Below are 27,947 nucleotides of genomic sequence, written 5' to 3'. Positions count from 1 at the left end.
AGGAAGCATAGGAACTGAGAAGTGGTCTGTGGTCCCCACCTGCAGAACCACTCCTTTATTGGGGGTGTCTTGCTAATTGCCTATAATTTCCACCTGTTGTCTATTCCATTTGCACAACAGCATGTGAAATTTATTGTCAATCAGTGTTGCTTCCTAAGTGGACAGTTTGATTTCACAGAAGTGTGATTGACTTGGAGTTACATTGTGTTGTTTAAGTGTTCCCTTTATTTTTTTGAGCAGTGTACTAAATAATTCATTATTGCAAATCAACATATAGTGAGTTGTGTCTGTCGTGTTTCACCTTAAAGATAGTGACCTTGCTGTTATCTGGTGCATATGGACTGTCATGGACAATATTGTGTAAGCTCTCATACAGATATATTAACTTAATTTTCTCTTGATGCTGCGAATTTTCCTGCACCGCAGGAAATTAAGATGAGCTTCGTGATTTACATACATTCACAGAAAATTCACTGAAAACCCACACTAACACACTTATATTAACAGTACTGCACTTTTCATGTTGCCAACTTTTAATAGCCTGAACACTGATCAAGAAGCATTATGAACTAAACATTAATTATTTTGCTACGACAATGCTGGTCAAATTAAGACCCTATATCTGTACAAATAGATAACACGTAGCACAGTCAAAACACATGCTAGTAGTTAGGTTTGGATATGTTGTTATTATAGCAACAGGGAAGTAAAACTAGTGTGTTGTGGGTTTGATTCCCTCGTGACCCATATGCTGGGTATGTGTCAACCAAGTCTCTATGGATAAAAGTTTACATGCTACATGACTACACTATGTTATACTATGTTATAATTGTGTTGACGCATGAGTATGCAGGCTTTATTGAATGATCAACCCCCCACTGTGATTAGCACGAGCCATTTACATCTTAGCCCTGAGGGGGGCGATGTTGAGCGAGTGAAAAAAATTCTCCAGTGTGGAGAGATAATCCTCTGGGTGACAGCGCAGATGAGCAGCGTGCACAGACTCCTTCCACTTCCTGTTTTCCACAGCAACGCCCCGCTTCCTCCAGAAGTCGAGGACCGCCTCCATGGCGACGGGGTCACACAGCGCGTCGTTCTCGCAGAAGAAGAAGAGCGCCGGGGCGGTGACGGGGCTGTTGTAGAAGACCTGGACTGAGTTGTCGTAGTAGTGCACCGTCTGGGACTTGAAGAGCCAGAAGTAGAGCAGAGCGGTGTATCGCACCAGGGGCTCCATACGAGGGAACAGGGTCTTGCCCAGGCCTGAGGCACACACATACACACACACAGATTATTTGATTTACCGGTCAAGGTTAATTACATTTCAAATGATTTTCTCTGTCACACATCCACACACAAACTAACCCATACACACACCTACACACACACACGGTCTCAGTAACAGATCTCTCTCCTTTCTCAGAGTAATAATCCAAACCGACAATCCTACCTCCTTTCCTTCCCCTCTCTCTCACCTGTAGCCATATGCTCCAGCGACCCGACCACCAGGCTGTCATAGACATGTCCTACAACCCGTTGGGCCAGGCCCGGGTACTTGTGTGGCTCCCTGACCATCTGGCTGAGCAGCTGGGTGAAGGTGTACCCGCCGATGGAGAAGGTGTGGACCAGAAGGGGGCGCCCTTTGAAACGCGGGTCGTCAAGGAGCTCCAGGACCTCGGCCCCATACTCCAGCCCCCAGCGGGGCCACAGGAAGTGCCACACGGTGCTCTCCACAGATAGGATGTCCAGGCCGCGTTCCAGGTAGAGGTCCCGGTACTTCACCATGGCCCCTGGTCGGGCGCCAAGCCACGGGAAAAGCAGGAGGAGGGGACGGGGGGAGTAGGAGGGCGAGGATGGAGAGAGGGATGGTACATCCAAAGCAGAATGGGTGGGAATTGAGGAAACGTCGTGGTGAGAGGGCAAGTCTGGGAGCAAGGGGGTGGAGAGGGAGTACGAGGGTGAGGGAAAAGGAGCGTCTAGATGGGAGGAGGTGGGGGAGATGGTAGGAGGAGAGGGGGTATCACCCCCTGGTGTCCGGCTGGTGTAGTAGTAGGTGATCCTTCTGGTGACCCTCTGGGCTATGAACTGCCCCGCTCCAACTATCACAGACATGTCTGACCCAGAGTGGGAGTTACTGGGGGAAGGAAAAGGGGAAAGAATTAGAGCAGGATTGGAAGTTTAGTTAGAGTGAGAAAACTGCCTGAGTGCCAGTCTGTGTCATCATGCCAACTCTGTCACCCATTGTCATGTTTGGCTTGACGATGACAGGTGTTGGCAAGACCATAAACAGATCTGGGACCAGGCCAGGAAATATGAGCAAAACAAAAAAAATCAGATGTAGAGGATGTAGATAGTAGTCTACAGATACAGACTCATTGGGTTAGAGGATGTAGATAGTAGTCTACAGATACAGACTCATTGGGTTAGAGGATGTAGATAGTAGTCTACAGATACAGACTCATTGGGTTAGAGCATGTAGATAGTAGTCTACAGATACAGACTCATTGGGTTAGAGGATGTAGATAGTAGTCTACAGATACAGACTCATTGGGTTAGAGCATGTAGATAGTAGTCTACAGATACAGACTCATTGGGTTAGAGCATGTAGATAGTAGTCTACAGATACAGACTCATTGGGTTAGAGGATGTAGATCGTAGTCTACAGATACAGACTCATTGGGTTAGAGCATGTAGATAGTAGTCTACAGATACAGACTCATTGGGTTAGAGGATGTAGATCGTAGTCTACAGATACAGACTCATTGGGTTAGAGCATGTAGATAGTAGTCTACAGATACAGACTCATTGGGTTAGAGCATGTAGATAGTAGTCTACAGATACAGACTCATTGGGTTAGAGGATGTAGATAGTAGTCTACAGATACAGACTCATTGGGTTAGAGGATGTAGATAGTAGTCTACAGATACAGACTCATTGGGTTAGAGCATGTAGATAGTAGTCTACAGGTACAGACTCATTGGGTTAGAGCATGTAGATAGTAGTCTACAGGTACAGACTCATTGGGTTAGAGGATGTAGATAGTAGTCTACAGATACAGACTCATTGGGTTAGAGCATGTAGATAGTCGGTCAGACTCAGTGGGTTAGAGCATGTAGATATCAGACTCATTGGGTTAGAGCATGTAGATAGTAGTCTACAGGTACAGACTCATTGGGTTAGAGCATGTAGATGGTAGTCTACAGGTACAGACTCATTGGGTTAGAGCATGTAGATAGTAGTCTACAGGTACAGACTCATTGGGTTAGAGCATGTAGATAGTAGTCTACAGGTACAGACTCATTGGGTTAGAGCATGTAGATAGTAGTCTACAGGTACAGACTCATTGGGTTAGAGCATGTAGATAGTAGTCTACAGGTACAGACTCATTGGGTTAGAGCATGTAGATAGTAGTCTACAGATACAGACTCATTGGGTTAGAGCATGTAGATAGTAGTCTACAGGTACAGACTCATTGGGTTAGAGCATGTAGATAGTAGTCTACAGGTACAGACTCATTGGGTTAGAGCATGTAGATAGTAGTCTACAGATACAGACTCATTGGGTTAGAGCATGTAGATAGTAGTCTACAGGTACAGACTCATTGGGTTAGAGGATGTAGATAGTAGTCTACAGATACAGACTCATTGGGTTAGAGCATGTAGATAGTAGTCTACAGGTACAGACTCATTGGGTTAGAGCATGTAGATAGTAGTCTACAGGTACAGACTCATTGGGTTAGAGGATGTAGATAGTAGTCTACAGATACAGACTCATTGGGTTAGAGCATGTAGATAGTAGTCTACAGGTACAGACTCATTGGGTTAGAGGATGTAGATAGTAGTCTACAGGTACAGACTCATTGGGTTAGAGCATGTAGATAGTAGTCTACAGATACAGACTCATTGGGTTAGAGCATGTAGATAGTAGTCTACAGATACAGACTCATTGGGTTAGAGCATGTAGATGGTAGTCTACAGGTACAGACTCATTGGGTTAGAGCATGTAGATAGTAGTCTACAGGTACAGACTCATTGGGTTAGAGCATGTAGATAGTAGTCTACAGGTACAGACTCATTGGGTTAGAGCATGTAGATAGTAGTCTACAGATACAGACTCATTGGGTTAGAGCATGTAGATAGTAGTCTACAGATACAGACTCATTGGGTTAGAGCATGTAGATAGTAGTCTACAGGTACAGACTCATTGGGTTAGAGCATGTAGATAGTAGTCTACAGGTACAGACTCATTGGGTTAGAGCATGTAGATAGTAGTCTACAGGTACAGACTCATTGGGTTAGAGCATGTAGATAGTAGTCTACAGATACAGACTCATTGGGTTAGAGCATGTAGATAGTAGTCTACAGGTACAGACTCATTGGGTTAGAGCATGTAGATAGTAGTCTACAGGTACAGACTCATTGGGTTAGAGCATGTAGATAGTAGTCTACAGATACAGACTCATTGGGTTAGAGCATGTAGATAGTAGTCTACAGATACAGACTCATTGGGTTAGAGGATGTAGATAGTAGTCTACAGATACAGACCCATTGGGTTAGAGCATGTAGATAGTAGTCTACAGGTACAGACTCATTGGGTTAGAGCATGTAGATAGTAGTCTACAGGTACAGACTCATTGGGTTAGAGCATGTAGATAGTAGTCTACAGATACAGACTCATTGGGTTAGAGCATGTAGATAGTAGTCTACAGATACAGACTCATTGGGTTAGAGGATGTAGATAGTAGTCTACAGATAGACTCATTGGGTTAGAGCATGTAGATAGTAGTCTACAGATACAGACTCATTGGGTTAGAGCATGTAGATAGTAGTCTACAGGTACAGACTGTTGGATGCAGCTGCTTTCCCTTTTCTTGTAATAATTGCTCAACCGGTCTGTGACTGCGGTTGTGGGAAACCTTTTTTGGGGGTGACCCTTTTTTTTAGCACATGTCTCCCAAAAGGTCTGTGCACAGCCCTGCCATGGACCGTATGAGACCTCCAGAAAGCAAAACAATTATATACATTTTGTAAACTTTGGACAGTTCACACAAACCTTTTAAGCTTAGGACAGTTCAACAACACAACCAAGGGTTTAGCCTGTCCATGTGGTGATATGTGGCAGTCTTACAGCAGTCTTAAATAAAGGTTAAATAAAAACACAAATACAGGTCCATTTTGATCAGAAACAGACCTTTGTTAATATTCTCTACTACCTTATGCCAAATAACTTATATTAGGCAAATAATTAAATGGTTAAATAGCTCAGCATCTGTCACTTTTACATACCCAGTTTCATGCAACTTCTTCAAACAAAGCCAACGTCACACAGCAGGCAGCGTTCATAGCATTCTGCAACTATACCCCATGAAGAATCTGAGAATCCTCATAGCAGTTGAAGATCTGCCCAGCCTCCACGGTCTTCTCTTTGTGAATTAACCGCTTTAATGGATTCGAGCATTCATCGAACCGTCCGTTATAAACGAACTCGGTAGGGCTGGAAATAACCAGAACGTCAAGATCCTGAGTTTATTTGACTCTGCGCCGCCCCATCCCCTTCCGTGTCCTGCTTTTGCTCGTGCCCTTCGTTTCACGTAGTGGGCGCGCGAAAACAAACTCAACTGCTTTATCACATGCGCATTCCCGTTTGCCATTAAATGTCACGAAAGCCCAGGTCCGTTGTCACCGTGTCACGGTCCACGGACAGAAATAATATTATCGGACCTGTCTTTCCGTTGCATTTTAAGACTGTTTAAACTGTCATCGGTAGATTGTAAATAAGTGTAAATGCATAACCTATTTATTATAGTTTCACAAATGGCATCGGGCACGCGCCGCTCTTGCACGTTCTGACGTCATACATTGTGGAGAAGGAACTATTGAACAAGAGGAAAAGACAAGAGTTGTTCGCTTGGCTGTTCGACAGAGGCACATATTTCAAAAGAACAGCCTCTTCCTGACAAGTATGACAGTGTCTATCCTATGTTATTTAGGCCATGACGGCAGATCTGTGCTGACGGGTCATACTGGAAAAGTAGGCCTCTGTCATGTCCCCAGATTTGACCTTCCGTCGTCAAAGTATCTAATAACACGACAGTATGCACACACCGCAGTACATACGGCTGTTACTGTGTGTTATTCTATTGGTCATGACGAGGGATTGTGAGCAGACATGGAGAAAAGTACTTGTACTGTTCTAGATGCATACCAAAGCTGTGCTGCCACATGGTGGTGCCAGACACCAAGTACATTACTTTGTCAATTGTCGTCAAAGTGGAAGTTCAGGCCTAGTTTAAATATAGAAAGGATTTCTCCTTTCACAAAGTAATGATGAGTGGATTTAAACAAGGCGTATGTCTCATCATTGGTAGAATTGTTGTTCAGTTCTGGTCCTAGGGACCCACAAGGTGTGCAGGCTTTTGACCCAGCCCAGTACTAACACACATCATTCAATCAATCAGGGGATTGATTATTAGTTGTTTTGTTGAGTCTGCTGTGTAAATGCTGGGTTTGAACAAAAGCCTGCACATGTAGAACTGAAGAACATTGAAAGATGGAGGCATCACAGAGGATATGCTTTCTATGGCTGAAACTATTCCTGGACTATGGTTAAGAAGTTGGAATTAAAGGAAGTTCATATTCAACCGGCAGAATGACTAAGCTTAGGCATTGGGATCTAAATGATTTAAGGTTAGGGTTAAACTTAGTTTTAAGAGTGAGGGTTAGATTAAGGTTAGGTATAGTTTCAGTGAGGTTAAGGTAAGGGTCAAGGAAAGGCATAAAAGTTAACATTGCGTTCTCGGGTCTACCACCATCCATCGCTATTCATTTTATGCAAGTTAAATATACACTGTCGAAGAAGTTTGAAGCCAGAGCCATAATCCAGATGTAACTGATGTTCTCAATGGAATCCTATTTTTAGTCATCGGTTAAATCCGAATTTGACCTTGGATTTATTTAATCTACTTCTGTGAAAATGGACCATAAAGAATTTAGCTTTTTTTTAAGAACCATAGCAACTTAGGCTGCAGCCTTAGAGCTACAGCTGGGTCTGGCTGGGCCTATTTAATCAAAAGCTTGAACTGTTTGTGTGTGTGTGTGTGTGTGTGTGTGTGTGTGTGTGTGTGTGTGTGTGTGTGTGTGTGTGTGTGTGTGTGTGTGTGTGTGTGTGCGTGTGTGCGTGTGTGTGTGTGTGTGTGTGTGTGTGGTCTAAACTCACATCAGAATGAAGGGCACACAGGTAGTCATGTCCAAATGCAATACTCTTTCCATTGCTTTGAAAGCAAGTGAAACTGAATTGATTCAAACTCCTTATAGAATGTTTTTTAAAATATAGCTACCTGGGCACGCCCAACCTCTTCGTTTCCATATCAAAACACCAAGCCCCTAGTTACTGTTGCTAAGGAAAGAAAATCCCTTTTTGTTTAACCTTTAATCAATGATGATGTAATTAGCTCCATTATGTTAAAACCATTGACATACATTGTTATAATTCATTTTGAGATCATTTACTACTATAAGAATATATTGAAATTGGTTATAACATGTGTAATGAGCTAATCATATTACCATTAATTAAAGGTTTATTTTGTGCTTTAGCTGAGGAGGGTCCCATGTACCTCAAAACCCCCATCCCACTTTATCAGTCTACTCATTGGGTTTTCACCAGGGCCAGTTGGATTGTGTGTATGTTGTCAGTGTATATTTTCAGTGGAGCTGTGTGTGTGTAGGTGTGTTGTCAGTTTGATTGTGTGTCTGTTTCCAGTGGAGCTGTGTGTGTGTAGGCGTGTTGTCAGTTTGGCTGTGTGTCTGTTTCCAGTGGAGCTGTGTGTGTGTAGGTGTGTTGTCAGTTTGGCTGTGTGTCTGTTTCCAGTGGAGCTGTGTGTGTGTAGGCGTGTTGTCAGTTTGGCTGTGTGTCTGTTTCCAGTGGAGCTGTGTGTGTGTAGGTGTGTTGTCAGTTTGGCTGTGTGTCTGTTTCCAGTGGAGCTGTGTGTGTGTAGGTGTGTTGTCAGTTTGGCTGTGTGTCTGTTTCCAGTGGAGCTGTGTGTGTGTAGGCGTGTTGTCAGTTTGGCTGTGTGTCTGTTTCCAGTGGAGCTGTGTGTGTGTAGGTGTGTTGTCAGTTTGAGTGTGTCTGTTTCCAGTGGAGCTGTGTGTGTGTAGGTGTGTTGTCAGTTTGGCTGTGTGTCTGTTTCAGTGGAGCTGTGTGTGTGTAGGTGTGTTGTCAGTTTGGCTGTGTGTCTGTTTCCAGTGGAGCTGTGTGTGTGTAGGTGTGTTGTCAGTTTGGCTGTGTGTCTGTTTCCAGTGGAGCTGTGTGTGTGTAGGTGTGTTGTCAGTTTGGCTGTGTGTCTGTTTCCAGTGGAGCTGTGTGTGTGTAGGCGTGTTGTCAGTTTGGCTGTGTGTCTGTTTCCAGTGGAGCTGTGTGTGTGTAGGCGTGTTGTCAGTTTGGCTGTGTGTCTGTTTCCAGTGGAGCTGTGTGTGTGTAGGTGTGTTGTCAGTTTGGCTGTGTGTGTGTGTTGTTATTCTGTGGCGTTGGTGTGTGTTTGGAAAGCCTGAGATTTCCCGTGCCGGACTTAGCAAGATCACTTTCAGGAGCAGTCAGGCAGATAAATGTCCCCAGAAAACACCTTCAAGTCCCCCTGGGCCCTGCCCCAGGAGTACCCTCCTCATGCCTTCACCCCACCTCACACACACACCCTCAAACACCCCCCCCTCCGGACTACCCTCAGCCACCCCTCCCCTTCAGCCCAGACCACCCCCTGTTGCTATCGCATATTCAACCAGACTTTTTTCCCAGCAGTCATTGTTGCTCCATGGCCCCAATTGTTGAGAAAGAGAGGGAGGGCGAGAGGAATGGGGGGGGGAGGTAGAACATTTGCCCTCTCTATTCTTTGACTAGAGGGTCCACCCACAGGGGTGTGGAGATTCCACTGTGGCTTCCTGCTTTCTATTTCTATCCCTTTCTTTCCCTCTTTCATTCTCCCTTTCACTCTCTCTCTCAATTTCAATATAAGGGTTTTATTGGCATGGGAAACATATGTTTACATTGCCAAAACAAGTGAAATAGATAATAAACAAAAATGAAATATAAACAGTAAACATTACACTCACAAAAGTTCCAAAATAATAAAACATTTCAAATGTCATATTATGTGCAAATAGTTAAAGTACAAAAGGGAAATAAATAAACATAAATATGGGTTGTATTTACAATGGTGTTTGTTCTTCTCTTTTCTTGTGGCAACAGGTCACAAGTCTTGCTGCTGTGATGGAACACTGTGGTATTTCACCCAGTAGATATGGGAGTTTATCAAAATTTGATTTGTTTTCAAATTCTTTGTGGATCTGTGTAATCTGAGGGAAATATGTGTCTCTAATATGGTCATACATTGGGCAGGAGGTTAGGAAGTGCAGCTCAGTTTCCACCTCATTTTGTGGGCAGTGTAAACATAGCCTGTCTTCTCTTGAGAGCCAGGTCTGACTACGGCGGCCTCTCTCAATAGCAAGGCTATGCTCACTGAGTCTGTATATAGTCAAACTTTCTTTAAGTTTGGGTCAGTCACAGTGGTCAGGTATTCTGCCACTGTGTACTCTCTGTTTAGGGCCAAATAGCATTCTAGTTTGTTCAGTTTTTTTGTTAATTCTTTCCAATGTGTCAAGGAATTATCTTTTTGTTTTCTCATGATTTGGTTGGGTCTAATTGTGTTGCTGTCCTGGGGCTCTGTGGGGTCTGTTTGTGTTTGTGAACAGAGCCCCAGGACCAGTTTGCTTAGGGGACTCTTCTCCATGTTCATCTCTCTGGAGATGATGGCTTTGTTATGGAAGGTTTGGTAATCTCTTCCTTTTAGGTGGTTGTAGAATTGAACAGCTCTTTTCTGGATTCTGATAATTAGAGGAATCTGCCTAATTCTGCTCTTTATGCATTATTTGGTGTTTTACGTTGTACACAGAATATTTGAACAGAATTCTGCATGCAGAGTCTCAGTTTGGTGTTTGTCCCATTTTGTGAATTCTTGGTTGGTGAGCAGATCTCTCTCTCTCTCTATGCAACATTCTACCTATTTTCCTTTCTCTTTCTGCCTGTCTCTCTCATCCCCTTTCCTCTCTTTTGGCTTTTCACTCTCTGTATCTCTCCCTTCTTCTCGGTACAGACTCCAATCTCTATTTGTCAAATAACTAGATCCCTCTTTCTCCAGTCAATGACACCTGTACCCTCTCTTGCTCTGTCGATCACCTATCATTCATATGGAGCAGTCTGTCTACTCCCCCTGGGCTATACAACCTAATGTATTAAACATACACTCATTGATCAGGCAACATCCCACAGGAATAGACTCATTACACTTGCATTCCTGTACTGCCAAAAACTGGGTGTCACTCGTGTTTCAATCAATTAATCAATCAATTAAATTCTATGCAAATGCCATCCTCAAAATCCAGTGGTTGACTTGGGCAGGAGCTCACCGGAGCTGAGTACCGGCACCTAAATATTCTACTGCTTGAGCTCCTCTTCCTCTTATACAATATTAGCTCAAACGTATTGTGGAGCTCCCGCACCTAAATATCAACAGTACCAGCATCCAACATGAATACCGGCACCTCTTCCTGTCCAAGTCAAGCACTGTCAAAGTCCATGTACTGTAGATGGTATTTCATCCTACAAAGTGAGGTATCCCTCTGTACCTGATTTGAGGTTTTCAATATAGAATGTTCGGTGTCCTTCAATGAGTGAATAGTATATACCCGTGAGGTATCCCTCTGTATCTTGTCACTCCAATGGAATCAGTATGGCCACCAAAGTCATCTCTATTGGCCATCTAACAGCGTCCACCAGCTATCTGCAACCTGCTACTATAATGCATTATAACCAGGGCTTAAATAAAAAATTAACACCCACCAGATTTTGGCACTGGCAGGTGTAATAAAGATAATCTAACGTTTTACCTAATGATATATAAGGAGGGCATTTGCACAACATGCTTCACAACAGCACACAACAAAACTCCAGAGACACATTGAGCAACCAACTGATACCAATCACGAGCACACCCAGAAACAGATGGCTGACTTAAGCACTCACACAAACATGTCAAGACATGAAAGCGCCCTAGCCACACGAACTGACCACTGGTGTCAAAAACAACATCCCATGACTATCGCAACCACCCAGACATGACTTAGCAGAAACACACACACACACACTTAGGGGTGTTGGACTCCGAGGACAAAGGACATTGCCAAGGGCCATTGTATTCATTGTATAAATTAAACGCACACTATGTTTCGGGGCTCTCTTCTGCTAGTTCCCTATGAGCTAAACGAACGAGTCCGTGCACACTTTGGCAAATATCTTTGTCTCTTAATAAACTGCCTTACTATAAACTGAATCCACCCGGTCCAGCGTCTTGACTTGGTCTCCTTCTCAAGTAACTGATCATCAACACAGGTAAAATGTCTATTTCACTCGCATTTGTGAATAAAAATAGTCAAGTATGATCACATTTATAGTAAAATAAATGTTTATTGTACATTTATTTAACTAGGCAAGTCAGTTAAGAACAAATTCTTATTTACAATGACGGCCTACCAAAAGGCAAAAGGCCTCCTGCGGGGACAGGGGCTGGGACTCTAAATAAAAAAGAAATAAAATATAAATATAGGACAAATCACACGTCACACCAAGAGAGACAACACCACATAAAGAGAGACTTAAGACAACAACATAACAGCAACAAGGCAGCAACACATGACAACACAGCATGGGTAGCAACACAACATAACAACAACATGGTAGCAACACAAAACATGGTACAAACATTATTGGCCACAGACAACAGCACGAAGGGCAAGAAGGTAGAGACAACAATACATCACGCAAAGCAGCCACAACTGTCAGTAAGAGTGTCCATGATTGAGTCTTTGAATGAAGAGATTGAGATTAAACTGTCCAGTTTGAGTGTTGCAGCTCGTTCCAGTCGCTAGCTGCAGCGAACTGAAAAGAGGAGCGACCCAGTGATGTGTGTGCTTTGGGGACCTTTAACAGAATGTGACTGGCAGAACGGGTGTTGTATGTGGAGGAAGAGGGCTGCAGTAGGTATCTCAGATAGGGGGGAGTGAGGCCTAACAGGGTTTTATAAATCAAATGCTGCTGTCAAAGTATTTCTGCCGTTTTGTTTCATAGCTGGCCAATTAATCCCACAAAGTCAAAGACCTAAGAATCCTATGTAGCCTATTCACCTCGCGCTGCAACACTGCCTGGCTGTGCGCACGTCAGGAGCGGAGTGAAATATTCATTTAAAGAAGCGCTGCGCACAGGCGTAAAAGTTGGTCTAATTTACTTGAAACGAAAGTCTACTGAAGGGAGACTTTGTCGTTGTGTTTCTCGGCTATTTACATTGTTTTGTTCAAAAGTTAGGTTGTTTTCTATGTTTGAGTTTCAACTGCTTGGGAAGTGGTGACAACGCTTCTACTAGTCAGACTGAAACTCCCAGCCACAAACATGACTCTAATCGCGCTACCATGGTAAACTCCCGACCTTAAAGGGGCAGGTGAATTGTTTTGTCTCATCTGTGATATTTTGGTTAAAAGTCTCAGGTCACAAAACATTTAATTAACATTATAAACTGGGTTGTTCGAGCTCTGAATGCTGCTTGGCTGAAAGCCGTAATATGTCCAGGCACTCTGTGTTGTGTCGTGCTTAGGGACAGCTCTTAGCCATGGTATATTGGCCATATACCACATCCCCTCGGGCCTTATTGTTTAAATATACCACATTAGTTACTTCTAACTAGTATTACATTTATTGTTTTAGAAACATTACAAAGCATGTTCATCAATTTTCTTTGTGTTTGGTGTAGTTATTGCACCCCAAAAATATTTTGGCTGGTACTTGCCACAGTGGCTAGTGGACCAAAAAGTTTATTTGATGCCCTGATTATAACACATACATATACACACAATTAAGCGTATACCAGCACACACACTCTCACATACACTTGCACACAGTACATTAGAACATACATGCACATAAGAACATCTCTCTCTCTCTCTCCCCATCTCTGTATGTTATCTCTCTCTCTCCCCATCTCTCTGTATGTTATCTCTCTCTCCCTCTCTGTATGTTATCTCTATCTCTCTCCCCATCTCTCTGTATGTTATCTCTCTTTCTCCCCATCTCTCTGTATGTTATCTCTCTTTCTCCCCATCTCTCTGTATGTTATCTCTCTCTCCCCATCTCTCTGTATGTTATCTCTCTCCCTCTCTGTATGTTATCTCTATCTCTCTCCCCATCTCTCTGTATGTTATCTCAATCTCTCTCCCCATCTCTCTGTATGTTATCTCTCTCTCCCCATCTCTCTGTATGTTATCTCTCTCTCCCTCTCTGTATGTTATCTCTATCTCTCTCCCCATCTCTCTGTATGTTATCTCTATCTCTCTCCCCATCTCTCTGTATGTTATCTCAATCTCTCTCCCCATCTCTCTGTATGTTATCTCTCTCTCCCCATCTCTCTGTATGTTATCTCTCTCTCCCTCTCTGTATGTTATCTCTATCTCTCTCCCCATCTCTCTGTATGTTATCTCTATCTCTCTCCCCATCTCTCTGTATGTTATCTCTATCTCTCTCCCCATCTCTCTGTATGTTATCTCTCTCTCCCCATCTCTCTGTATGTTATCTCTCTCTCCCTCTCTGTATGTTATCTCTATCTCTCTCCTCATCTCTCTTCCTCTCTGTATGTTATCTCTCCCTCTCTCCCCATCCTCTCTGTATGTTATCTCTCCCTCACTCCCCATCTCTCTATTCCTCTCTGTATGTTATCTCTCTCTCTCTCTCTCTCCCCATCTCTCTCTTCCTCTCTGTATGTTATCTCTATCTCTCTCCCCATCTCTCTCTTCCTCTCTGTATGTTATCTCTCTCTCTCTCTCCCCATCTCTCTCTTCCTCTCTGTGTGTTATCTCTATCTCTCTCCCCATCTCTCTCTTGCTCTCTGTATGTTATCTCTATCTCTCTCCCCATCTCTCTCTTCCTCTCTGTATGTTATCTCTCCCTCTCTCCCCATCTCTCTCTTCCTCTCTGTATGTTATCTCTATCTTTCTCCCCATCTCTCTCTTCCTCTCTGTATGTTATCTCTCTCTTCCTCCCTGTATGTTACCTCTATCTCTCTCCCCATCTCTCTCTTCCTCTGTATGTTATCTGTCTCTCCCCATCTCTCTCTCTCCCCCACACACACACACACGCACGCACGCGCGTCTACTTGCATAATCACGCTCACTGATACATATGCACTTTGTCCTTGCATGAGACATAAGCCATATGCTGGAACACTGTCGTGCATTTTAAGAGACCACACACATACACACACAGTACACACAGTACACACAAACACACACAGTACACACAGTACACACAAACACACACAGTACACACACATATTGGATTTTCCCCCCCTTAGATCGTCCTTATGAAAGGTTACATGTACACTGTGACAGTTGTATTAGACCGTGGTAATGATGCCATAACTCAGTCACTTGGTTTCATATGCCTCTGGTGACCTTTTTTAGTTGACTAGTACACACTCACATACACAATGTACAAATAATATTATATTATTTCCAAAGTATGCATACATATTGCTGTAGGGAAGACGCACACCTGTATTTAAGAAGCTTAAAGTACCCTCTCCTTTCATTTGACTGTGTTTGTATTCATGTGTGTGAAGGAACTGCATCAATATTCATAGCATATTTGCATATTGAATAGAATCCCATTACAACGTCCACAGATACTAGCGTAAATATTGAGACATGTAGGCATAAAGCACACACACACACACACACACACACACACACACACACACACACACACACACACACACACACACACACACACACACACACACACACACACACACACACACACACACACACACACACACACACACACACACACCTTACCCTTTTAGACAACAACAACAACAGAATGATAACATAAAAACAGACTTCAGGACTACTTCAACAGCATCAAAACACTACTAAAATAGTTCCATTACAAAACCGTATGTTATCCTGCCTTGTGTTCTAAGAAAAGGAACAGAGGGACGGGGCAGTGGAACTATAGTGGAGCTATAGATGGCACAGCTATTATGGACCGTTCCACTCCATTGTTTCCTTCAAACAAAGCAACTTTATGAACCTTACAGGCTGCCATTGTTTTACACTGTCCGGATGCAAGGAGCCTAGGGACGGGTCGGAGAGAGAGTGAAAACACACACACACACACACACACACACACACACACACACACACACACACACACACACACACACACACACACACACACACACACACACACACACACACACACACACACACACACACACACACACACACACTGCCTATTCTCTGGGGAAAACGCCTGTCTACCTCCTCGTGTCCGAAAGACGCCAGTCTTGGTCAGGCAGTAGAATCACCCCGACACGCACAACAACTCCATCAGATACCAATCACATGAACATACCATAGGCCAAAGAGGGACTTCCATATCTCAGCAAAGGTTATTGTGTGTCTATGGGTTATGTTGTTGTCTTCAGAAAGTCAGTGCCTTGGTCAACTGTTCAATACATCTTCATAATGTACATACTGTAGATGTGTGTTGGGATTGGATGATGATCGTTGTTAGAGCCATGGTGTAGGCCTAAACACTGGCATTTAAACACACACACACACACACACACACACACACACACACACACACACACACACACACACACACACACACACACACACACACACACACACGCACACACGCACACACGCACACACGCAGATCAATGCTTGTTTGACTAGATCGCTCTAGACAGAAGCTGAAACTTCCAACGTAGACTACTACGGCCTCATGGGAAATATAACATTTTCACCTCACCAGGGACCGCAGGCTGGGCTGGGAAACCATTGCTGAGCCCCTGGTTACCATTAACATGCTCTGCACAGGAGGTCTACATAACAGCTGTGTGATGTTTAAAATCAAGCCCCTTTGAAGCTGCTTGTACTACTTAGTATTTGTATTACGGCACTATCAGAAAGGAGAGTTTGGGGGAGGCAGACTCGCATTATGTTGTTACGAATATTAGATATGAATTAATGAAGAGATGGAGCTGTAGCCAGGCAGGATTTTTATACCTAGACACGAAAACTCATACCTCAATAGACAGCTACATCAAAGATGTCCACACCCTCACAGACGTTCAGTGGTGGGTGGGCTGGCGGCCATGTTGGATATACCATTTGGAATGTTTCATTTGATGTCATCAGTAGTGCGTTCAACAAGGCATACAGTTGAAATCGGAAGTTTACATACGCTTAGGTTGGAGTCATTAAAACTCGTTTTTCAACCACTCCACAAATTTCTTGTTAACAAACCATAGTTTTGGAAGGTCGGTTAGGACATCTACTTTGTACATGACACAAGTAATTTGTCCAACAGTTGTTTATAGACAGATTATTTCACTTATAATTCACTGTATCACAATTCCAGTGGGTCAGAAGGTTACATACACTAAGTTGACTGTGCCTTTAAACAGCTTGGAAAATTCCAGAAAATGATGTCATGGCTTTAGAAGCTTCTGATAGGCTAATTGACATAATTTGAGTCAATTGGAGGTGTACCTAAAATCAAATCAAATCTATTTATATAGCCCTTCTTAGATAAGCTGATATCTCAAAGTGCTGTACAGAAACCCAGCCTAAAACCCCAAACAGCAAGCAATGCAGGTGTAGAAGCACGGTGGCTAGGAAAAACTCCCTAGAAAGGGAAACCTAGGAAGAAACCTAGAGAGGAACCAGGCTATGAGGGGTGGCCAGTCCTCTTCTGGCTGTGCCAGGTGGAGATTATAACAGAACATGGCCAAGATGTTCAAAAGTTCATAAATGACCAGCATGGTCAAATAATAATAATCACAGTAGTTGTCGAGGGTGCAACAAGTCAGCACCTCAGGAGTAAATGTCAGTTGGCTTTTCATAGCCGATCATTGAGAGTATCTCTACCGCTCCTGCTGTCTCTAGAGAGTTGAAAACAGCAGGTCTGGGACAGGTAGCACGTCCGTTGAACAGGTCAGGGTTCCATAGCCGCAGGCAGTACAGTTGAAACTGGAGCAGCAGCACGGCCAGGTGGACTGGAGACAGCAAGGAGTCATCATGCCAGGTAGTCCTGAGGCATGGTCCTAGGGCTCAGGTCCTCCGAGAGAGAAAGAAAGAACGAGAGAAAGAGAGAATTAGAGAGAGCATACTTAAATTCACACAGGACACCGGATAATACAGGAGAAATACTCCAGATATAACAGACTGACCCTAGCCCCCGACACATAAACTACTGCAGCATAAATACTGGAGGCTGAGACAGGAGGGGTCAGGAGACACTGTGGCCCCATCCGATGATACCCCCGGACAGGGCCAAACAGGCATGATATAACCCCACCCACTTTGCCAAAGCACAGCCCCCACACCACTAGAGGGATATCTTCAACCACCAACTTAACATCCTGAGACAAGGCCGAGTATAGCCCACAAAGATCTCCGCCATGGCACAACCCAAGGGGGGGCGCCAACCCAGACAGGAAGACCACGTCAGTGACTCAACCCACTCAAGTGACGCACCCCTCCTAGGGATGGCATGGAAGAGCACCAGTAAGCCAGTGACTTAGCCCCTGCAATAGGGTTAGAGGCAGAGAATCCCAGTGGAGAGAGGGGAACCGGCCAGGCAGAGACAGCAAGGGCGGTTCATTGCTCCAGTGACTTTCCGTTCACCTTCACACTCCTGGGCCAGACTACACTCAATCATAAGACCTACTGAAGAGATGAGTCTTCAATAAAGACTTAAAGGTTGAGACCGAGTCTGCGTCTCTCACATGGGTAGGCAGACCATTCCATAAAAATTGAGCTCTATAGGAGAAAGCCCTGCCTCCAGATGTTTGCTTAGAAATTCTAGGGACAATTAGGAGGCGTCTTGTGACCAAAGCGTACGTGTAGGTATGTACGGCAGGACCAAATCGGAAAGACAGGTAGGAGCAAGCCCATGTAATGCTTTGTAGGTTAGCAGTAAAACCTTGAAATCAGCCCTTGCCTTAACAGGAAGCCAGTGTAGGGCTGCTAGCACTGGAGTAATATGATCAAATGTTTTGGTTCTAGGCAGGATTCTAGCAGCCGTATTTAGCACTAACTGAAGTTTATTTAGTGCTTTATCCGGGTAGCCGGAAAGTAGAGCATTGCAGTAGTCTGACCTAGAAGTAACAAAGCATGGATACATTTTTCTGCATAATTTTTGGACAGAGAATTTCTGATTTTTGCAATGTTACGTAGATGGAAAAAAGCTGTCCTTGAAACAGTTTTGATATGTTCGTCAAAAGCGAGATCAGGGTCCAGAGTAACGCCGAGGTCCTTCATAGTTTTATTTGAGACGACTGTACAACCATCAAGATTAATTGGATGTATTTCAAGGCCTACCTTCAAACTCAGTGCCTCTTTGCTTGACATCATGGGAAAATCAAAAGAAATCAGCCAAGACCTCAGAAAAAGAATTGTAGACCTCCACAAGTCTGGTTCATCCTTGGTAGCAATTTCCAAGCGCCTGAAGGTATCACGTTCATCTGCACAAACAATAGTACGCAAGTATAATCACCATGGGACCACGCAGCCATCATACCGCTCAGGAAGGAGATGTGTTCTGTCTCCTAGAGATGAACATACTTTGGTGTGAAAAGTGCAAATCAATCCCAGAACAACAGCAAAGGACCTTGTGAAGATTCTGGAGGAAACAGGTACGGAAGTATCTATATCCACAGTAAAACGAATCCTATATCGACATAACCTGAAAGGCCGCTCAGCAAGGAAGAAGCCACTGCTCCAAAACCGCCATAAAAAAGCCAGACTTCGGTTTGCAAATGCACATGGGGACAAAGATCGTAGTTTTTGGAAAAATGTCCTCTAGTCTGATGAAACAAAAATTGAACTGTTTGGCCATAATGACCATCGTTATGTTTGGAGGATAAAGGGGGAGGCTTGCAAGCCGAAGAACACCATCCAAACCGTGAAGCACGGGGGTGGCAGCATCATGTTGTGGGGGTGCTTTGCTGCAGGAGGGACTGGTGCACTTCACAAAATAGATGGCATCGTGAGGAAGGAGAATTATGTGGATATGTTGAAGCAACATCTCAAGACATCAGTCAGGAAGTTAAAGCTTGGTCGCAAATGGGTCTTCCAAATGTACAATGACCCTAAGCATACTTCCAAAGTTGTGGAAAATGGCTTAAGGACAACAAAGTCAAGGTATTGGAGCCCTGACCTCAATCCTATAGAAAATATGTGGGCAGAACTGAAAAAGCGTGTGTGAGCAAGGAGGCCTACAAACCTGACTCAGTTATACCAGCTCTGTCAGGAGGAATGGGCCAAAATTCACCCAACTTATTGTGGGACGCTTGTGGAAGGCTACATGAAATGTTTTACCCAAGTAAAACAATTGAAAGGCAATGCTACCAAATACTAATTTAGTGTATGTAAACTTCTGACCCACTGGGAATGTGATGAAAGAAATAAAAGCTGAAATAAATCATTCTCTCTACTATTATTCTGACATTTCACATTCTTACAATAAAGTGGTGATCCTGACTGACCTAACAAAGGGAATCTTTACTAAGATTAAATGTCAGAAATTGTGAAAAACTGAGTTTAAATGTATTTGGTTAAGGTGTATGTAAACTTCCGACTTCAACTGTAGGTCTGTGGAACGTTAGCTAACATTAACATTCTGGATTGTTCATTCAAACTGTTCAACAGTAGCGACCAGGATACGCTAATAAAAGCTACAACAGTTCATGTTGAACCTGTAATGTTTTGTATGGCACAACAGATTAGTGTTGCGATATTGTGTTATAGGTAGGTGAAGGAGTCAAGCGCAGGAGAGCAGAGATGTCCAAGTAGCGTCTTTAATAGGCAAGTCCACAACACACAAAAATCAGGTACAATACCAAAACAAAAACCGCCCACGACACAAGAGAACACAGTACTCACGGAAGGAGGAAAACAACGCTCCTAAACTTATACACACTCAGTATAAACGTGAATATACCTGAGGCACAACCTCAACGAGCAACATAACACGAATAATCCCGCACAAACCTAAGCAGGCACCAGGGGTAATTATACACACAGAAATGAAAGCAAATGAACCCAGGTGTGAAAGAACCAAAGACAAAACAAACGGAAAAGGAAAAATGGATCGGTGATGGCTAGTAGGCCGGCGACGCCGACCGTCGAGCACCGCCCGAACAAGGAGAGGAACCACCTTCGGTGGAAGTCGTGACAATTAGCCTGAACTAGTGAACACAATTAATGTGTCGTACTACTCAACTTCAAGGGGTATTATTCAATAATACAAATCAGCATAGCCATTTTTTAGGAGACCTCTATGCCGCCACCATAACTGGAATGGAACTAGCACATATCACGCCAGTGCAAATGTCAAGTGGTAAGAATAGAAAGGTGGCTCAAGGTCAAATCCATTATTGAGACAATAATATGTCCAAAGGGCCCGAACCGGGAAGGAATTCAGCATGGAGGAGACCTGGCTGTTCAGGAAATTATGTTTCCTTGTGCTGGGAACCTCTCTGGTTGTTTCTATATTTAGTAAATTCCTGAGGATCTACAGACGGGATAGAAACAATCACCTAGGGAATGTTGGGCTTCACAATGACATTTCTGATTGAACATCTTAGATCTCAGATTGGCATCAAAGATAAGGCGGACAGAGTTTGAGAAATGGACCATTCTGAATCATGTCAAAGGTGAACTTCACAGACCTGGAGGCATGACATAATGTGATGGTTTAGTATGGTGTGTGTGTGTGTTTGCAACTGCATAGCAGACCAAAAGTCCCTGCTAGGATATAGTAAAACAAGTAAAACCTCTCCTTCGTGGGGACATTTCCCATGTCCCCATGAGGACGAAGCTATTTTAAGCTTAGGGGTTAGGTTTACAATTAGGGTTAGAAGTTAGTGTCACGACTCCCGCCAAAGTCGGCTCCTCTCCTTGTTCAGGCGACGCTCGGCGGTCGACGTCACCGGTCTTCTAGCCGCTCCACCTTTCATTTTCCATTTGTTTTGTCTTGTTTTTCCACACACCTGTTTTACATCCCCTCATCACTCTACGTGTATATTATCCTCTGTTCCCCCCCATGTCTGTGTGTGTAATTGTTCGTTACGTGTCATGTGTGACGCTTCATGCTGGTTTTTCGCCGGGTCTTGTTTGGAACCCGTGGTATTGTATGCTGTACATTATTTGTGTGACGAGTGCGCTATTCGCTTTTGCCTTTGGCAGGAGTGTCGTTACGCAGTTGCATCCGACTGTTTTCCTTCTGCCAAATAAAGTGTGCCTGTTCACTCATCTCTGCTCTCCTGCACCTGACTTCAGTTAACCGGTTGCACACACTGTTGTCAGTTAGTGGTTAGGTTTAAGGTTAGGTTTTATGGTTTGGGTTATAGGTTAAGGTTAGGGTTAAGGTTAGGGTTATGGTAAGGGTTAGGGAAAATAGTATTTTGAATGGAAATACATTTTAGGTCCCCACGAGGATAGAAGAACATAACATGTGTGTGTGTGTGTGTATGTGTGTGCATGCATGCTTGATTATGTTCAATAAAGTACACTGTCAAAGTGTGTGTGATTGTACATTAGCTTGCTAATACATTTGTGTCTGTTTTGTACTTGTAAGTCTGTGGGATTGAGTGTACTAGACATTCTTGCCCGTCTAACTATCTAGTGGCCAGTGTCCACACCGTAGAGAGACTCTCCTAATGAACAATTTGCTCAGTGAGGTGTGACCACAGGCATTGTCACAGAGCTTCACACTGGACTACTTATGCAGGGGGTTAGGGGCAGAAAGAGAGACGGGAGGGAGAGAAAGAGGGAGGGAAAAGAGAGGCTGATGGAGAGGAGAGTGAGCAAGAAGAGAGAGAATGAGAGAGAGGGAGCCAACAAGAGTACGAGAGGGAGAGTGACAGAGAGAATATAAGAGAGAGAGAGAATAGGAGGGAGGGAGAGAGTGAGATAGAGTGAGTGCCTGGAACACAATTCCACACACATTCACACACACAGGGAGACGGTTCTCTGCTGCAGCTCCCTGCTGGATTTAGTGGATTCACAAGCTCTTCCCTTTCACTTGTGGTTGGGTGAGTGGCTCTTTTTGATTCTGAACACTTTCGATGGTGTGTGTGTGCGTGCTTGTGTGTGTAGTTTTTGATCCTCATGTATAGAGAAAAGGGGTAAAGAGCTGTAAGAGAATGACACACACACCGTCACCGAGACAACACACTCTTCCTCTACAGCCTTTATAGGTAGACTCTCTCACTCTTACAGCTCACATTTGTGGGTGTGGATTCAGCTGCTCAATCTCTCGAGATGACACGACACACACTCTTCTATAACAGCCTTTATAGGTAGACACACACACACACACACCTGTGTAGACAAGCAATCCCAGGCATACATTAACACACACACGCACACGGAGGCAGCAGCTGAGGCTGTTTGACTAGCATCAGGAGATGCGGAGGGAAGGAATCATTCTGGGCAAATCTGCAGCACAGCCATGGTCAGCAGTGTGTGTGTGTGTGTGCCTGTGTTAATGTATGCCTGGGATTGCTTGTCTACATAGGTGTGTGTGTGTGTGTGTGTGTGTGTGTGTGTGTGTGTGTGTGTGTGTGTGTGTGTGTGTGTGTGTGTGTGTGTGTGTGTGCACGTGCGCGTAGGGTGTTTGAACTGAGAGAGAGATGTAGCATAGGACAGAGAGGGTGTGACAGGCAAGCGTTTGTGGCAAGCGTTTGTGCGTTTGCGTGTGTGTGTGTTTTTGTGTGAGTGTAGCTGTGTGTGTGTGTGTGTGTGTGTGTGTGTGTGTGTGTGTGTGTGTGTGTGTGTGTGTGTGTGTGTGTGTGTGTGTGTGTGTGTGTTAGTGTAAAGCACATATGTACCATTCGGATCAGCGGTAGCAGCACTCTGGTAAAAGCAGCATAGCACACCACTAAAGCCCCTCACATCACAGGATTAGCACGACGTCTTTTGCTACGGTCGTCACCATGGCAAAGCTAGTCAGTGGAACGCTGGTGTCTGAGTGGGTGACGCTTGTCATAGGCAGGTGCGCCACATTCATTGACTCAAAGGCTAAAACTAACGTTGGTGTGATGTTCTAATAGCTAGGTATTCACAGGCAGGTAGGCTAGAGTTCACTCTGTCAGTAGTAAGGGCAGGGGGGAAATGGGAGACCAGAGAAAGGCTGGATGAACATAGGATCTATGATCAAGCAGGTTGAATGGTTGAATACGTCATGGGGGAACGGTATTCAGATTAGGTGAATACCTGAGATGTAATAGAACTCTTTGGGGAGTATAAACAGGTTCTGTTCTCAGATACTAATGTTAATCGAGCAAATTTCAGTCATGATCCGATTTGATAGACCACAGATGGCAAGATGTTTAGTTGGTCATTTTAGTGCGACACCTGATCAGATTGAAGTACCACTGGATGTAATAGGAAATAGGGGGGTGTTGGCTCCTCTAGCTGCCATGACTCTGACTCCTCTGGACCTGGTCAGTTGTGATTCAGACCTGTTGGATCCTAGCCTGTTGGTTGGCTGCTGTTCTGACCAGAAGGTAAACCAGTACACAGGAGTGGTCACAGTCAATAACCACTGGGGACTATGCAATGTCAAATCCATTCTCTGACATACTGCATCTGCAGGCTGCGGTCAACTCCATCTCAACACAATTCAAATGACCCTGTATAAATAGGAGAATTTCCCATTATTTTCAATGAAGATTTTATCCGTCTCATGGATTTGAAGTTGGAATGAAATGACCTCAATTCGGACTATGAAGCATTCAAGCTTAAATGACATACAACACCAGGTATTTTCCTAAAAGGACAGCCAAACATTGGCTAGCTTGGTTTCAGAAAGACAAGCAGTGATGTGGAAAATTAGATGGTTGTAGATCCTCACTCTGAGTCAACAACATCCGGGCTGCCAGACTTTAGTATGGACCCCCTTGTTTTACGTCAACAACATCCGGGCTGCCAGACTTTAGTATGGACCCCCTTGTTTTACGTCAACAACATCCAGGCTGCCAGACTTTAGTATGGACCCCCTTGTCTTAAGTCAACAACATCCGGGCTGCCAGACTTTAGTATGGACCCCCTTGTCTTAAGTCAACAACATCCAGGCTGCCAGACTTTAGTATGGACCCCCTTGTTTTACGTCAACAACATCCAGGCTGCCAGACTTTAGTATGGACCCCCTTGTTTTACGTCAACAACATCCAGGCTTCCAGACTTTAGTATGGACCCCCTTGTTTTACGTCAACAACATCCGGGCTGCCAGACTTTAGTATGGACCCCCTTGTTTTACGTCAACAACATCCGGGCTGCCAGACTTTAGTATGGACCCCCTTGTTTTACGTCAACAACATCCGGGCTGCCAGACTTTAGTATGGACCCCCTTGTTTTACGTCAACAACATCCAGGCTGCCAGACTTTAGTATGGACCCCCTTGTGTAACGTCAACAACATCCAGGCTGCCAGACTTTAGTATGGACCCCCTTGTTTTACGTCTAGATCATTATCTGAGTAACATTGTAAAACATGGTCATGAAGAAGCCATTTCATACTTGGATACACTCATCGATTGAACTGATCAGGGCAAACGTGAAATGTTTTGTTTTGAAATAGTCTGTCTTTTAGAATAATATATTTGATCATTATGAAATACTTATACAATAAATCAAGTGTACTAGTATGCAAATATTAGACAGATACTGTACTGTGAAAAACTGAGGAAAAATCGTAATATTCAGTCAACTGTAGGATTCAATTCTGGATAATAATGTCTCATTATTTCTCAACAATCGCCAGGAAGGAAACCAGGAGTATTACCCATAGGGACGCTTCCCCAGACACAGATCAAGCCTCGTCTGGGATCAAAAAGGATTCGCAATGGAGATTCTCCATGGAAAGCACTTTTTAGTCCAAGACTAGTCTTAATCTATTATACTTTCAGATAATAATGTTTCTACCTTCAAATGAAGTGTCGCCCACCTACAAGACTGAATAAATCCATACTAGCTAAAGATGACGTGGCCAGTTTGATTCAGTCTGTTTTATTGACATTCCTGTCCATACCCAAGGCCAGTGAAGTGAGCTAGATAGGATGAAGCCATAGAGACTGGGGTGTCAGGGCTTCGTTAATATAGCCCCCCTCACTCTCCAACTCGCTCGTTCACGCTGAATTATTTCTGAAGGCACTGTACAAACACAGTCAGTCCATTACCAAGGAGTGTGAAACATCAATCCCTGTGCCTTCACGTGACTATGGTCAACCTGTTAAACATAAGTGGTGTCGCCCAGAGTCAAGTCATCTCCATTTGGGAATCCTCTCAAATCCAGCAGAAATCCAGTTAAATCTCTCAGGGAGGACGAGAGTCTACACCTCTAATTCACTGGACACCCTTCAGCCTTCTTCCCTCCCTCTCTCTCTCTCTCTCTCTCTCTCTCTCTCTCTCTCTCTCTCTTTCCAGCCCTCTCTCCCTTTATCCTCTGCGCTCTCTTGCTAGCTCTACCTTTCCATAGCCTTTGCTCTCTCTCTCTCTCTCTCTCTCTCCCTCTCTCATAAACCTAACCAACATTCTTAGTTTAAAATCTCTTCATTAGTGTAAAATGTTAAAAGGCTGTTGAGGGACCGGTCTCCAATCAGATATCCATCTTTATCCTCTCAGTACCACAGCGGTCACACAGCAGACCACTAAAGCCGTTGTCCTGGAGATGAATGTAAATGACAGAAAGGATAATGACAGAATAATGCTGATAATCCTCATGGGGAAACAGTGTGTTTGAGGATGTGATGTGATTGGCATGGTGATGGGTGGTGGTTAAGAGAGTGGGTGAGGGTACATGTATGGAAGTGCACGCCGCACGCCGCACACTCACACATACACGCACTCACACACTCACTCGCGCACACACACACAAAAGGAGAGATTTAGCAATAGACTGAGTGAAGCATTAGAGAGGATAGAAAGGAGTCAGTGGACTGTCATGAAGTCAGAATGCAACATGTCTGTCTGTCTCTCTCTATATATATATCTCCTCTCCTTCCACTATCTATATTTCACCCTCTCTCTCGCTCTCCATCTATATCCCCCTGTCGTGATGTGACTTCCAACCCTCTCTCTCCTCTCTCTCTCTCTCTCTCTCTCTCTCTCTCTCTGCTCCATTGAGCACAGTGCAGTGGGACAGGACCTGTCTTTGTCAGGTGCAGTAGAACAAAACACCAGTGAAGAAAGAGAAGGCTTGTAAATTTTCCCACAGACACGTTTATCTTATTTTATGACTCTCTCTCATTCTCTCTTTCCACTTGTTCTGCTGCATGTCAGGAAAGACAGAGGGCTCCCTAACAGACGTACATATTTCATTTTTAAACTGACGACAAGCGCGCTAAAACTGAGTTGAATGCTCACAGAGGACTAAACGGAGGCAAACAAAAATTGTAATCTTGATTTCCTGTGTTTTAAGTGTTATGCAGTTGACAGTTGTGAGACATACACCATTTTCACATGGCAGGATGATAGTCATGTAGATAAAACATAGAATAATCTAATGATTATGTGTGAGAATAACTGAGAACTCCAACCCCCTGTTATCTGAAAATGGGTTGTCTATCTTCCTATATAAGCTTACTAGGGATGTACCATGTGGGTGAAATGGGGGGGTATATATTTAACTCTGCTCTCTATGAAAGGCATAGACAGTAATTTGTCAGGTAATCTTCTGACTGAAACAGGAAGCTGGCATGCATGTGTAATTGATAGTGAGGGAAGTGAAATTTGAGAATGTTAGCCAAATGAAATTATACATAATCCCCCTTGTGTAAATAATTGATCAATATGTGTCTTGTTGAACAAAAAGCCAATCAGGGCAGAGGCATAGTTTTCGCTCAAGCTGAATAGCTAATTGGAAGGGTTTAGCGTGAAACTAAAAAGGCAATGTGTTTCTTCTGAAGAACGGAATGTCACAACAAATATCTCAATTTTCTACAAAGTCGGCATTAAGTACCGTTTATTTGCCTTTCTGTAACACACCAACAATTAACTAACTCTGGCAAAATGTTTTAACGTCTTGGGGGCTTTGGTGTGTGTGTGTGTGTGTGTGTGTGTGTGTGTGTGTGTGTGTGTGTGTGTGTGTGTGTGTGTGTGTGTGTGTGTGTGTGTGTGTGTGTGTGCGCACACTCATGACTATGTATGTGGGTGGACGTGGGTGGGTCTCTAAACACAACCATTCCTCAATGGAAATGTATTTCAAGCAGAGTCCTGATAGAAGGCAGTAATGTGTGGGCAGTTGTATGTTTCTGAGTGTGCCCCTCAGCACCACTACTCATGCCTCAGTATCCAGCCAACTACCCCCAGGCAGGCTCAGAGAGGTAGTGAGGCCCACTAAGGTCAACACTACATGGGGCACAGAGACAGGGTCAAGTCCCTGAATGTCCTGCAGGGAGATCAGGCCTAGGATAGTGCTATTAAAAGGTGATTGATCTGTTTGTGTTATGAGCTACCCTTGAGAGAGAGATGTAGCATAGGACAGAGTAACAGAGAGAGAGAGATGTAGCATAGGACAGAGTAACAGAGAGAGAGAGATGTAGCATAGGACAGAGTAACAGAGAGAGAGAGATGTAGCATAGGACAGAGTAACAGAGAGAGAGAGAGATGTAGCATAGGACAGAGTAAAAGAGAGAGAGAGAGATGTAGCATAGGACAGAGTAACAGAGAGAGAGAGAGAGATGTAGCATAGGACAGGGTAACAGAGAGAGAGGGAGATGTAGCATAGGACAGAGTAACAGAGAGAGAGAGATGTAGCATAGGACAGAGTAACAGAGAG

General features: G+C 44.0%; 2 protein-coding genes across 4 annotated transcripts in view; one reads left to right on the top strand and one right to left on the bottom strand.

Moving 5' to 3' along the window:
- Nucleotides 1-202: 202 nt before the first annotated feature.
- LOC106576467 (transmembrane protein 53) lies at nt 203-5,601 on the bottom strand. 2 transcript variants are annotated; one of them, XM_014153669.2, is made up of 4 exons: nt 5,283-5,600; nt 5,050-5,130; nt 1,473-2,131; nt 203-1,260 (listed from the first exon to the last, which is right to left on the bottom strand). In XM_014153669.2, the coding sequence occupies exons 3-4, from the start codon at nt 2,107-2,109 to the stop codon at nt 899-901; spliced, it is 999 nt and encodes a 332-aa protein (XP_014009144.1). In that variant the 5' UTR covers nt 2,110-2,131; nt 5,050-5,130; nt 5,283-5,600; the 3' UTR covers nt 203-898. The 2 variants fall into 2 exon arrangements, with proteins under 2 accessions (XP_014009144.1, XP_014009142.1); XM_014153667.2 differs by lacking the exon at nt 5,050-5,130 and having other exon boundaries at nt 5,358-5,601.
- Nucleotides 5,602-10,648: 5,047 nt separating this feature from the next.
- The window catches only part of LOC106576496 (proline-rich transmembrane protein 4-like), a 42,823-nt gene continuing 25,524 nt past the window's right edge, over nt 10,649-27,947 (top strand). The window contains exon 1 of one of the 2 annotated variants that reach the window (XM_045700022.1): nt 10,649-11,436. The gene's annotated coding sequence lies outside the window, so the exon portion shown is untranslated. Of the gene's footprint in view, nt 11,437-22,052; nt 22,202-27,947 lie in introns of those variants that run through there. The other variant, XM_014153707.2, reaches the window with a different exon arrangement.

This window comes from Salmo salar, chromosome ssa17 (assembly GCF_905237065.1).
Source record: "Salmo salar chromosome ssa17, Ssal_v3.1, whole genome shotgun sequence".
Classification (NCBI taxonomy): Eukaryota; Metazoa; Chordata; class Actinopteri; order Salmoniformes; family Salmonidae; genus Salmo; species Salmo salar.
The sequence above is the reverse complement of the archived record's forward strand: the minus strand, read 5'-3'. Positions and strand labels throughout refer to the sequence as shown.

Excerpts from the sequence above, each read along its gene's own strand:
- LOC106576467 (XM_014153667.2), bottom strand. The coding sequence starts at position 5,383 with ATGAGGATTCTCAGATTCTTCATGGG. Across the intron at positions 2,132-5,357 it reads ATTCTCAGATTCTTCATGGG|TAACTCCCACTCTGGGTCAG; the intron begins GTATAGTTGCAG and ends TCCTTCCCCCAG. Across the intron at positions 1,261-1,472 it reads GCTGGAGCATATGGCTACAG|GCCTGGGCAAGACCCTGTTC; the intron begins GTGAGAGAGAGG and ends TGTGTGCCTCAG.